This window comes from Clarias gariepinus, chromosome 27 (genome assembly GCF_024256425.1).
Source record: "Clarias gariepinus isolate MV-2021 ecotype Netherlands chromosome 27, CGAR_prim_01v2, whole genome shotgun sequence".
Classification (NCBI taxonomy): Eukaryota; Metazoa; Chordata; class Actinopteri; order Siluriformes; family Clariidae; genus Clarias; species Clarias gariepinus.
In genome coordinates, this window is record NC_071126.1 from 801,298 (window position 1) to 813,808 (window position 12,511).

The 12,511-nt window shown below is 37.0% G+C and overlaps 1 protein-coding gene across 1 annotated transcript in view; it reads left to right on the forward strand.

The window, feature by feature from the left end:
• Positions 1-677: 677 nt before the first annotated feature.
• tdrd6 (tudor domain containing 6) overlaps positions 678-12,511 on the forward strand; it is a 31,156-nt gene continuing 19,322 nt past the window's right edge. The window contains exons 1-9 of the mRNA XM_053488417.1: positions 678-5,844; positions 5,954-6,078; positions 6,176-6,256; positions 10,715-10,769; positions 11,254-11,315; positions 11,403-11,442; positions 11,771-11,814; positions 11,900-11,942; positions 12,063-12,133. Coding sequence (XP_053344392.1) covers positions 678-5,844; positions 5,954-6,078; positions 6,176-6,256; positions 10,715-10,769; positions 11,254-11,315; positions 11,403-11,442; positions 11,771-11,814; positions 11,900-11,942; positions 12,063-12,133 — 5,688 coding nt within the window. The remainder of the gene's footprint in view (positions 5,845-5,953; positions 6,079-6,175; positions 6,257-10,714; positions 10,770-11,253; positions 11,316-11,402; positions 11,443-11,770; positions 11,815-11,899; positions 11,943-12,062; positions 12,134-12,511) is intronic.

The window sequence follows — 12,511 nt, forward strand, 5'->3', positions numbered from 1 at the left end:
GTATTGTAACAGAAAAATAGCTGTCAAATACAAGAAATGTAAACAAAACATGGGTTCTTTTTATATTTGTACTTGCATAGCAAGAGAGTGTGTTACTGAAATAAAGCCATTCCAGTTAATGAGCTCATGTGTGCACAGCTGTCATCAAAGTAAAGAATTGAAAATCTAAAACACAATCTAAATTAAGACATTTTTGTTGACCACATAATTCCATCTTTGTTCTGTCATAATTATTAATATACAGTATTAATATACAATGTTACAAAAAAAACAAAACTGAATGAGGTGGTGTCAAAACTCTTGACTGGTAAACCAGACCATTCTGCTTCATGTTGGGCAATATCACACAACCCTTTATTATCCTATAACACAAATGTTTAAATTTTACAGTAGAACTATTATTCTAAATAATTGAAAGGCGAGGAAAGGCAAGATAGTGTTTCAGAAATTTAAAATGCCCCTTTGGATTGTTTCTGCCCTTACCACTTATATCACTCTGGTCTTCAGTCTCTAAATGATTTAAATGTTAAACTTTTGTGTTTATGATTTGGACCTAAATCAAAAGATGTTATTTTTAAATGTGCTCTTTTCCTTTTATTCTTTAGGTGCCATGTCATTTTCAGTCATTAGAAGTTAATAAATATTTGAAGATTTGAAACCTGGGGGAAAAAAACACTATGTGTTCAATTCCTGGCCTCCCATCACCTGGTTCAAATGTGACCGTTTTCATTACCAGAGTAAATGTGAACCCCCTCTGCGTTCTGGTAGAGTTTTGGGGTAATTTTGTTCAAGATCAGAGACATGCATATCAAAAAATGAAAAAAGACATTCAGTGTCCCAAAGAAAGATTTCAAGAAGGAGCGGGAAAGTCCGGCGACCTGTGTCTTGCGTGGGTCAATGAGACATGGAACAGAGCTCGTATAGTGTCGAGAAATAATACTCACTACAGCATTTTTCTCATTGATGAAGGTAGAACACTTCTGGCTCCTACCAGTCTTTTGGCATGGGGCCAAACTGAATTTTTCAGCCTGCCTCCTGAAGTAGAATTTTGTATTCTTTCCAATGTACTGCCTTTGTCCAGTGAAAACAGATGGTCAAAATTGGCCTTAGAGTTCATAAAATCCTTCTGTGGTAAAGCAGTTCCTGCACGTGTTTTAGATTTTGGCATACCTCAGCATGCCTTTATGCTTGACATTCCATGTCTGTCTAGAGAAATGCATGAGATGGGGTTTGCAAAGAAATCGTCAAATGAAGAGTTCATAGACTTTGTTTTAAAGTCTTTACAGTCTGATGAATCATTGTGGACCACCTCCCTGGCACCTGAGTCACTTGAACTAATCAAGACACAAATGTGTTATATGTATCCAGAGCTAGAATCTGAAACTACAGAGATTGTGCTAGTCACAGAGGTAAACAATCCCCTGCGTGTCTTCTGTCAACTAAAGGTTTTCTCTCAGGAACTTAAGAAACTGACAGAGCAGATAACTCAACATTACGAAAGAACGATCGGATCACATTTTGCGAGACCTGAGAACTTGGGGGCTCCTTGTGCATCAAGAGGAGCTGACGGAAAGTGGTATCGCTCTGTTCTGCAGCAGGTCATTTCCAACCAAAGTGTTGCTGAAGTGCTGCATGTGGATTATGGCAAGAAGCAATTTGTTCAAGTAGACCACATTAGACCACTGGCTCCAGAATTCTTCCGAATGCCTGTTGTGACTTACGTTTGCTCTCTCCACGGAGTTATTGATCGAGGTGTGGGTTGGACAGTTTCACAGATTGATTATCTGAAATCCTTGCTACTTAACAGAACTGTTATAGCCAAATTTGAATATCAAAGCATCCCAGAGGGTGTCCACTACGTCACGCTCTATGGAGAGGAAAACACGAATATGAACAAATTGTTTTGGTCCCGAGAAAAGTGCTTAATAGATTCAAGGTGTCTTAAAGATTGGAACATGATTGGAACATGTCAGAGTTGCCATGTTTCAGTTAAAGCTTTTGCACAAGAAATGGTGGATTTGAAAGGGTTTTTTACAGAAAGTCTCTTACCCAATACTGTCCATGTGGCAGTTGTGCAGCATGTTGAAAGCCCATCAAAGTTCTGGATCCAGACACAGAAATATGCTGCCGAGTTTGACCTGCTAATGAATAGCCTGGCAGAGCTTTATAGTGATGTGAGCAGTGCCAGTGGATTGATTAGAAAGCCTATAGCTGGTCTTCTTTGTGTGGCCAAAGCTAAAGATGATGTGTTCTATAGGGCTGCCATTTGTGAAGTTACTGAGACCAAAGCAGAGGTTTTCTTCCTTGATTATGGAGCTAAGGAACTGGTTGATTTCATCAATCTTCGTGAGTTGCCCCTAGGGTATCAAAAACTACCAGCCTTGGCAATAAAATGTGGTCTTTATGCCATTAAACCCAGAAGTGAAGAATGGGATCGAAATGCTACTTTATTCTTTGCTAAAGCTGTTGTGGATAAAGTCCTGGATGTACATGTACTTGCAAAGACTGAAAACATGCATCTTGTTCAGGTCTTTGAGTCTATGTCTGAAGGAGAAAAGGATTTTTCAGAGCTGCTCTGTAATGCAGGTTTTGGAGAAATGGAAGTTGTGGATAAACCTATGGTCCCATCACACAGTGAAGTTGTACAGACATCTTATGTGCTCAAGAAAAGTCCTGTTTCACAGTTATCCTGTTCGCCTGTTGTAACAGCTGCCTTTAAGGAGTCCTTTTTTTCAATTGGAAGTTCATTTGATGTTACAGTATCCTGTGTTAAGAGTCCAAATGACTTTTGGTGTCAGAAAGTTAATGATGCACAATGCCTGAAACTGCTAATGCAGGATCTCCAGAGGTGCTATGCAAACTCTAAATTTCAGCCTCTTTTAGAGGCTGCTTGTGTTGCCCGTCATCCTAAAAATAGATTGTGGTCTCGTGCTTTGATCATTCAAAAGCACCAGAATTCAAATGTAACTGTTCTCTTTGTTGATTATGGGGAAACAAAGAACGTTCCTATTCATGACCTTCGCCGCATTGATCCACAATTCCTTAAGCTAAAAGGACAAGCTTTTCGATGCTGCTTGTATGACTTGAGCTATCCAGTCTCTCATTCCACTTTGGTATGGAGTTCAGATGCTACTTTGCATTTTCAAGAGTTTGTGGACAAGGCAACTTCTATGAGCATACCGCTAAAATGTACTGTTTATGCAGTGATGTGTGACATTCAGAATGTGGTGTTCAATGTAGTGGATTTGGAGAGTCCGTTCCAAAGCATATGTCGGTTTCTTGTCCAGCATGGTCTGGCTAACTATGTGTCTAATACAGTAGCTCAACCACTTTTAAGGCTGGATACCTACCTCTATTCTTCACATGGCATTAAAACTGGGGGTGAAGAGAATGTGTGGATCACCTGTGTAAAAAATGTCAGCCACTTTTTTTGTCAGCTGCAGAGAAATTTTGTGCAAATTAATGAACTTGCATATAAAGTCAACAAATTATGCAATCAGCTGCAGAGCATTACCTGTTCAAAAATCTCTGGAAAAGTGTGCTTTGTAAGATACACTGATGGACTGTGGTACAGAGGACAAATTAAATCTAAAAATCCAGTTGTAGTTCATTTTGTGGACTATGGTGACACACAGCAAGTTGAGGAATCAGACCTCCTACCAGTTCTAGCTGAAGCTGCTGAAATCATGGCAGTGCCTGTGCAAGCAGTTGAATGTCGGCTTTCTGATTTGCCAGAAAAGGTTACAAGTGAAGTAAATAGCTGGTTTGAAAGTTTTGTGACCGATCGCCATCTCAAAGCATTGATAGTTGCTAAAGAACCATCTGGTAAATTGATTGTTGAGCTGTATGATGGAAAAACTCCAGTAAATGCAATAATTAGAGAGAAACTTCACATCATTAAAGTTCAGCAAATTGCTATAAAAGGACTTGATGTCAAAGAACAATATCAGTCATACAATATGTCTCGTGAAAAACACTGGAGATCTAAGAAAATTGCTAACTTTGAAGAAAGCTCAAAAAGTTTTCAGAATATGGACATGAAAAGAGAAATGAAGCACAAAGCACAAAGAGAATCACTATGTGAATCTGTAAATGTGAAACCAACAGTCTTTAAACAAGCAGAACTACCTGTGAAGGCAGTCGAACCAGATCTGGAAGCTGAAGTGTTCATCTCGCATTGCAGTAGTCCCTTGAGTTTCTTTGTCCAGTTGGTAAAAGATGAAGGCAACATCTGTTCTTTGGTGGAAAAGTTAAATGATGGTCAGTCAAAGCATGTACCTGTTAACCCTGCTGACATCTGTGAAGATGACTTGGTTATCACAGAGTACCCTGTTGATCACTGTTGGTACCGAGCAGTTGTTAGAAAAGTGCTGGCCAATGACTTAGCTGATGTAGAATTTATAGACTTTGGAAACACTGCTGAAGTGTCACTGTCAAAAATATGCATTCTGGACAAAATGTTCTTACAACCGAGATATAGCATTCATTGCTCACTTACTGGAGGGGTAAATGTTGATACTGGTCTGGTCTCTAATTTTAAAAATGAAATTGAAAAGAACACTGATGGGTTTTTATGTAAATTTATCCAGCAGTCAAGTTCTGTGTGGGAGGTCAGTCTTGAGGTCAGTGGTATGCTTTTAGGATCTGCTCTTTCCAAAGACACAAATATTATAACCATATCAAATGTGCCCAAGAGCCCAGATACTGACTTCGAACCACATGCTTATACAAATTCTGATATATCGATTGGACAGATAATTACAGCATATGCCTCAGTCATTATTGGGCCACATGTGTTTTGGTGTCAGTATGCAGAGACAGGAAAGCTTCAGGAGATTTCTGATAGAATCCAAAAGTTTGGAAGTTATTTGGAATTTGGAGATATGGCTATGGAAACCCTCCCAATTGGAAGTGGGTGCATTGCCCTTTTCGATGAGGACCACTTGTGGTATCGGGCAAAAGTGATTTTAGCTGAAAAGGACAGCTTCTCTGTTGTGTTTGTTGACTATGGAAATGAATCGAAAGTTAAAATCTGCAACATTAGGCCACTACCTTTGGAGGTATCTGAAGTACCTCCACAGGCATTTGCCTGTCAGCTTGATGGCTTTAATAGTTTGGAGGGGTCCTGGGATGAGAAGGCAGCAAATCAGTTCTTTGAGCTAATCAGTGACCAGCTATTGAAAGTCACTATATTGAAATTAGGCAGTTTGTGTGATATGACAAGTCCTCATCTAGTTAAGTTGGAATGTAAGGAAGTTATCATAAATGATGCAATGAAAAAATTCTGGACTCAAAATAGAACTTCATTTGACCCAGCAAATGCACCGACTGTCTTGGCTTCAAATACTGTGGCTAAAATGTCCTCTCCCTGTGAAACTGAATCTGTAGTGAGATTAAATAACTCCCTTTGTGTAGCCACAGATAATGGTACGTGCATTTCTCCACTTGCACTGCAAGTTGAACCCAATGGTGCTCTGGCAGAGCATGAGGAACGACATGGTTCAAAGGATTTTCTAGATAAAAAAAATGTTGCTCTGGTCAAGATATTTCCTCAGGACGAAGATCATGACTTGAATTCAGCAGACAATGAATGTGTCAGTGTGAAGGATACAAATGTAAATGCAGATAGTCAACCTTCAGACAGTCTCAGAGGACACTTGTTGGACTTCCCAGACTTTATAAATAAAGGAATGTTCACAGGTTCCAAGGAGTATATGGATAAGAACAAAGTGGAACCTGTTAAAACATTATCACCAGAAGATAAGATCTTCAAAAATATGTGCGTGTTTGTTTCTGAACAGGAAGAGAGTAAGGCCAAGACTGAAAATCAGATCATTAAATCAGGTAAGTGTCACTAGAATTGTTTTACTAAAAAGATGGTTTGTTTATATATGTATATATATATAATGTATATATAATCATAACATAATCATAATCCTTTGTTTTTATGAAGACATGGGGAACATAAGGAGGGATGTGAAGCGCAGGGAGGTTGGGTCAGTATGTGTAATCTGGTCACATGTTTACAAAAGATGGTGCCGAGCAGAAACTTTAAAGATTTTTGAAGATTCTACTTTGGTATGGACATTTTTGCGGTTAATATCATATGATCAAGGTGTTTTTAAACAAGAATAACATGTTTTTTATGTTATTTACAAATTCTGTGTATGTGTAGGTACTGCTTTTGGACTATGATTTAACGATGTTGGTTGATCCAATGAGCATATATGAAATTGTTCCAGATGAAACATTGCAGGTATAAACCATCTCTTGAAGTGTGCCCGTAACTGTTAAGGTTTAAGACTGTATGTGTGTGGAAAAGGGCAGAGAGCTGAAAGATTTCCGCTGAAGTTCTGTAATGTAGCCTGAGGGGTTGATTTTTAAGATTTTAATATATACAGTTGCATTTAAAATTATGCCCCATAAAAAATTTCAATGGCTCAACACGACTATTACAAGTATTTTTCTCAACACAAAATGCTACTTTTAATGATTATTACAGTATCAAATGTATTGGACCCCTTGATGAGAAACATTTTCAGTACTTAGTAGAGCCTCCTTTATCTATTAAATCTATTATTTCTGTTGAATTCAACTGTTATGGCCACTCTAGAACCCTTCAGGACTTAATCTGAAACCAAGCATTGGTGGACATTGAAATATGCATAGGGACATTGTCCTTTTGGAAGGTCCAATAAAGAATTTTCAGCTTCCTCACAGATGGAATGACATTTTCTTTAGGAATACTTGAATGAATCCATCTTGCATTCTACACACTCCAGGTTTTCAGTGCCAGAGGAAGCAAAGCAGCCCCTGAGCACCACCATGCTTCACTGTAGGCAGGATGCCCTTTTGCATTTGCTTTATTCTTTCTTTTCTAAATACTAATTCATAGGCCCAAAATGTTTTGTTTTAGTAGTCCATAAAATACCCAAACTTGTTTGTCTTTTTAATGTTTTTAGCATCTTTGAGCCAACTTTACTTGTGTTTTAGGGTCAGTAGGCCTAGTATGTCTTGGGCTGACCTTCAGTTTTTAATGTAGTATGTGCCCTATTTTCCAGAGTAAAACTTTAGTGCCTGCTGCCACCAAATATTTCTGTAGGTCCTTTGCAGTCAATTGAGGGTTTTTTCAACCCTTGCCTCCTCAGGAATCTGGTATCAGGGGATCGATTCTTATTTCTGCCATGTCCAGGGTAGCCACTATTCCTTTAACTTTGAACTTGTATTTCTAGGAACATTCAGTACATTTGCTATTTCCTTTATATCGTTGTCCTCCCTTAGCAAAATTTTGTTGCTCAGAATGTTTTTCTAGGCTCACCAGACTAAATTAAGCTTTCTCATTACATGCTCAACTTTCTTTTTTACTTTTCCTAACGGTGTTTGAGGAGAAACAAAGACATAACAAGAATACAACACAAGAATTACTGAAGAAACATTTTAGAAATCTGAGACGTCCATAAGAAACAGAACTGCTTTAGAAGAATGAGCAGATGAGCAATATACAAGATGTAATGAGATTAAAGCTAGATAAAATTGAGAAGCATGGAACACAAATGAGATTATAGTTTTATCAAACAAAAATCCATAATCAAAATGATGAGCCACAAGTAGCACCACCTGAAACCAGTTAGTGTCCATACTGACCTCTCTTTACCACAATATTACACTTTTATTACCACTAATTTGTAGAGGTAGTCCATATGTCAAAATAAATACCTTAAAAACTTTTATGCAAAATACAATATACAATTATATTGTGTAATACATTTAAAATTATACACTATAAGACACCAGTGAAACCTGGCCAATCAAGACACTAAATGATATTGATAAATGTCACACAACCTGACACAGATATTAGATATACAGATTGTGTCATACTGCTCAACCCAAATGGAGTTATACAGGAGTTACACAAAGGCCACAGAATTATGGACAATATTCTAGTGAAAACAATTGGTCAAAAAAAGAGATGAAAAATTTTGAAGGGAATCTATTTCTGGCTGCTTGCTGAATGTAGGAAAGACAGAAACAGGTCTTTCTCACTGGCTACATCAGTCCTCTCATGTGGTGGATGTCCAATAAGTTTGTCCAAAGTCGGCATTCCCTGGGGTTGCTTAGTTAGTTAAAGGAACAGCAAAAATGTATTCAAAACATTTTAGATTTATCTAAACACTATTCAGTTACTTCATTCCGAACTGTCTGAAGGTTGAGAGCTGGGGTTCAGCTTGCTTGTGAGCTGGTGATTACCTGACTGATGATGTCATGGTGATGAAGATTCTGGAACCATTTCTTCGTTGAGATGCTTGGTTTCTGAGGTGGCATGCTTCTGGAAAGAACCCTCTAAAGCATTTTTTTTTAAATAGGCTCCAAGTAGAGTGACTGTTCTTTAGTAACTGTACTGCAACAACAGCTTTCATGAAGAAAAAGGTTAAAGGCTGTAGCAGTGCTGGAGATTAATCTGTTTAATGAAAATGCAATTTCACATTTCCATGAAATGCCACACATTTTATGCTCACTATCCAATCTTGAACTGTATTTAAAAAATGATAAAAATTTACTTGATGTTTTAAACCACTCGATGTTTAACTTAATAAAAATACTATAACCAGTAATTACCGCTAGCAAAAAAAACTAGTGTTGCATGCACAACCACATGGAGCATTTAAAAAATTTTTTCAATTTAAGAACAAGCGTGATGTATGTAATTTTTAGCTAAAATATATACTACGTGTGTTTTGACCACTGACCCCATGGTTTAGACCACACATTTTAACATTCTGACTTCTTGTCAATAATAACTATGCTAATAATTTAAAATTCTCCATGAAAAATTTAAACCTACCTTTACCGGCTGCTTCTTCTTCTTAATTTTATCTGCGTCAGGAAAAGTAGGTGGCCTGCTACTGCCACTTAAACGACCGGATGAATGATGCTTGGTAAAGTTGTTTTTGTTGAGTTGATACAGAGGCCTGGTGATGCTTTTGCTACACATTTCTCTAACACACTGGCCACATGAGAACATGTGTGGGAGAAATTGTGGGAAATTTCTTTTAGAATTTACACTGTGGGCATAATTGGGTTGGCCATGAGAAAATGTTGAAGTCATGAATGTATAATCAAAAATAGGTTTGGTCTTAAATGATAAATGTGGACAGAAATCACTGAAGATGTTGCTTAAAAGTTTTCTGTATACATTTTAACCTTGGATTGCGAGCATAATTTGCTCCAGAAGCATGCTTATATATTAAAGCACTCATATATCAAAGCAAATTTCCCCATAAAAAAATAATGAATAGGAGGAGGGAGAAGAGGAGGAGAAAGGGTGTGTAGGGTGACTTTCACAAAAACACACACGCACACTAACGGAAACATTTGCTCTGTCTGGAAACTTCAACAAGCAAGCTCTCTCACGTTAGCTGCAATCAAAGGTTCCACTGTACTGCATTTTAGTTCTTAATTGGTAATAACATTTGTACAGAATGTAAAGTAAGTTTGCTATTTGCCAGCTTAATTTTCATAAATTTAATAAGGTGTACACGTTTGTTAAAGGTTAGCCATGTTTATCAACTAGGGAAACCTAGGTATACTGTGAGATAATATAACTGTATGGTTGGATTCTTTTACAATAACAAATATATTTTTTAAAATAAAACATTTATCTATTACAGAATTTTGTAATGGAGCTTGGTTATTACCAACCTATATATTTGCATAGCTTCATTGAACACATGGTTGATTGAAAGAGAAACTTTCTTAAGTACTTTATTCTTGCAATTCTAAAGCAGAAAGTTCAAATAATTTGCACGTTGCAGTGTTTCCCACGAGTGTAAAATATACCCAGGTGGTAGCCAGCAAAGCAAGCCGCATTACCTGCAGGACAAAAGTAGTCTACTGTGTACAACTAACAACAAATATATGACCTTTAACACAATATTTTGTATTAGTTTTTTTTTCTATTTATTTCACATTTCAGATATCTGTATGTAGAGAGTTAGATAAAGTATTAAAAAAAAGAACTGAACACTCTTTAGTGTAAATGGCACTGTTGATCAGAGAACTCAAGGCCTTAAACCCCAGATCAGTTTTGTTCCAATTCTTAGCATTTTTATGGTTTAATAAATATATAGGGGTCAGGATTGTGCAATATAGCTACATTTTCTCAACACAACTTAGAAAATATAATGAACTGAATTTTATTTCAATTTACCAATTATACACATATGAATAAGCAAAAATTTTAAAAAGTGCAAGCCAACTAACTATATAGACGACCCTCTTGACTTCAACGTGCAGTTTAACATCTCTATTAACAAATCTCTAGAAGGGCCAGGTATTTATGGTGTCTATACCAAGTACACCTAAATCATATAATTAGATGCATGTGGTGTGCTTGAGAACAGTAATTTTGGCCAAAAAACAAACAAACAATTTCTAGTGCAACTATTTTCATTTGATCAAATATTAATTAATGTTTAAGTAGGTGTAATAATTGTAATTAATAATGTCTGGAGCATTTACAGTGGGTATAGAAAAGAATCACCCCAGTATAAAATATTCATGCTTTGTCATTTTGTGGCCTAAAATGTAGACAGACAGTTTTTGTTTTATCCAGTTGTATTTGCATAGTTTAGCTTTTAATATACAAGTGAAGGATATAGCACAAACATACAAGAAAAAAATAGTTTTTTCCTTTTTATTTTACTTATTACAGACTCAAGACTCAGAGTATGACTCCTGTTTATGTGTTATGGAGGCAATGTCTGGAAGTAAGTATTATGCCCTACTTGGATTACTCACTCACTCACTCACTCACTCATCTTCTATACAGCTTAATCCTGTATTCAGGGTCGCGGGGGCCTGGAGCCTATCCCAGGAGACTTGGGGCATGAGGCGGGATACATCATGGACAGGGTGTCAATCCATCACAGGGCACACATACATACACTCACACACTCATTCACACACTACGGGCAATTTGGGAACGCCAATTAGCCTAACATGCATATCTTTGGACTGTGGGAGGAAACCGGAGTACCCGGAGGAAACCCACCAAGCACGCGAAGAACATGCAAACTCCATGCACACAGAGATGGGAATCGAACCCAGACCCTGGAGGTGCAAGGCAACAGTCCTTACCACTACACCACCGTGCCGCCCTACTTGGATCATTCCTAGAAAAATCTTCCCAGGGAAAATCACATACTTTTATGTAATAATGCAATGTCTGGGTCTGTTTTTTTTAATTTACAGAACATTTGCAACCAGCTGATACTCGAGGCCCAGATGTAGTCCCATATTCTTCTCAAGAAAGGGTAGGCTTTAACTATTTTCCTTGTTTTTAAGACCAGATTAATGTGCTTCTAATTTTAATAATTTTTTTTTTTTTTTTTTTTTTGCAGAGTCAAATGGTTGTTGTAGGCGCTGCACTTGAGCAAAGTAGTAAGAAAAATACTTGTTTACATATGTCTAATTTCCAATCAGTCCAATCCTTGTTCATCCACTTGTTTATGGAATGATGTCAGACTTTCGCATATAAGAGTACGTACGAAAGAGGAAACAAATACCCTTTCTTAAGAAAGAACTACAGGATAGTTCCAGGAGCATATTGTAGGTTGTTCTTGTCTTGTTTAGCAAGAGAAAAGTGTGAATGAAAACATTTACTGTCTTAATTATTGTGTAATATTTTAGATTTACAAAGATTTAAATGAATGATGAATTGTAAGATATAAATCTGTGGTATAATTTGCATTGTTTTTTTTTTCTGCAGTAGCAGATCCAAAGTTAGTACTCTTCAGTGCTATAATGGGCCAGGTAAATTGGAATCCCAATTTTAATGTCTTCTGGTAGACATGAAAAGATTAATTTATTCTGAACAATCACGTACATATATCATTAGGTACAAACAGAGGAGCTGAGTCCTCCATCAGATGAACAGAAAGGTCTGTTTTGGATATTTGAATGAAATGTATAATTAGTTTTAATATATTTTGTTTAATATAAAACCTGTCCAGAATTCAGGATCTGAAACACACTAATTTTATTTTGTACACTAACGTTAGAATACATGACTGAGACATGTGAGCAGATAGATGAGCTGATGGAAGTCATACCTGTGATACATCTGAAGAAGGTAGTCACCCACCAAAAAAAGAAAAACAAAAATGCGTTAAAATAGCAGAATGTTTTATATTTTTTAGCCTTCAAAGTAGACACCTTTTGCTTTGTTGACAACTTTGCACACTCTTGGCATTCTCTCAGCCAGCCTCAATAGGCAGTCACCGGGAGTGGTTTTTCAATAATCTTTTTAATAAAGGAGTTCCCAGAGTTGTTAAATACTTGTTGACTGTTTTTCCTTTATTGTTCAGTCTAACTCATTCCAAATAATCTCATCTGGATTTAGATTTGGTGATTGTCTATGCCAGGTTATCTGATGCAGCGCTCTCACTTTACTTCTTGTACAGATAGCTCTTATATAACTTAGAGGTCTGTTTGGGGTCATTGTCATGTT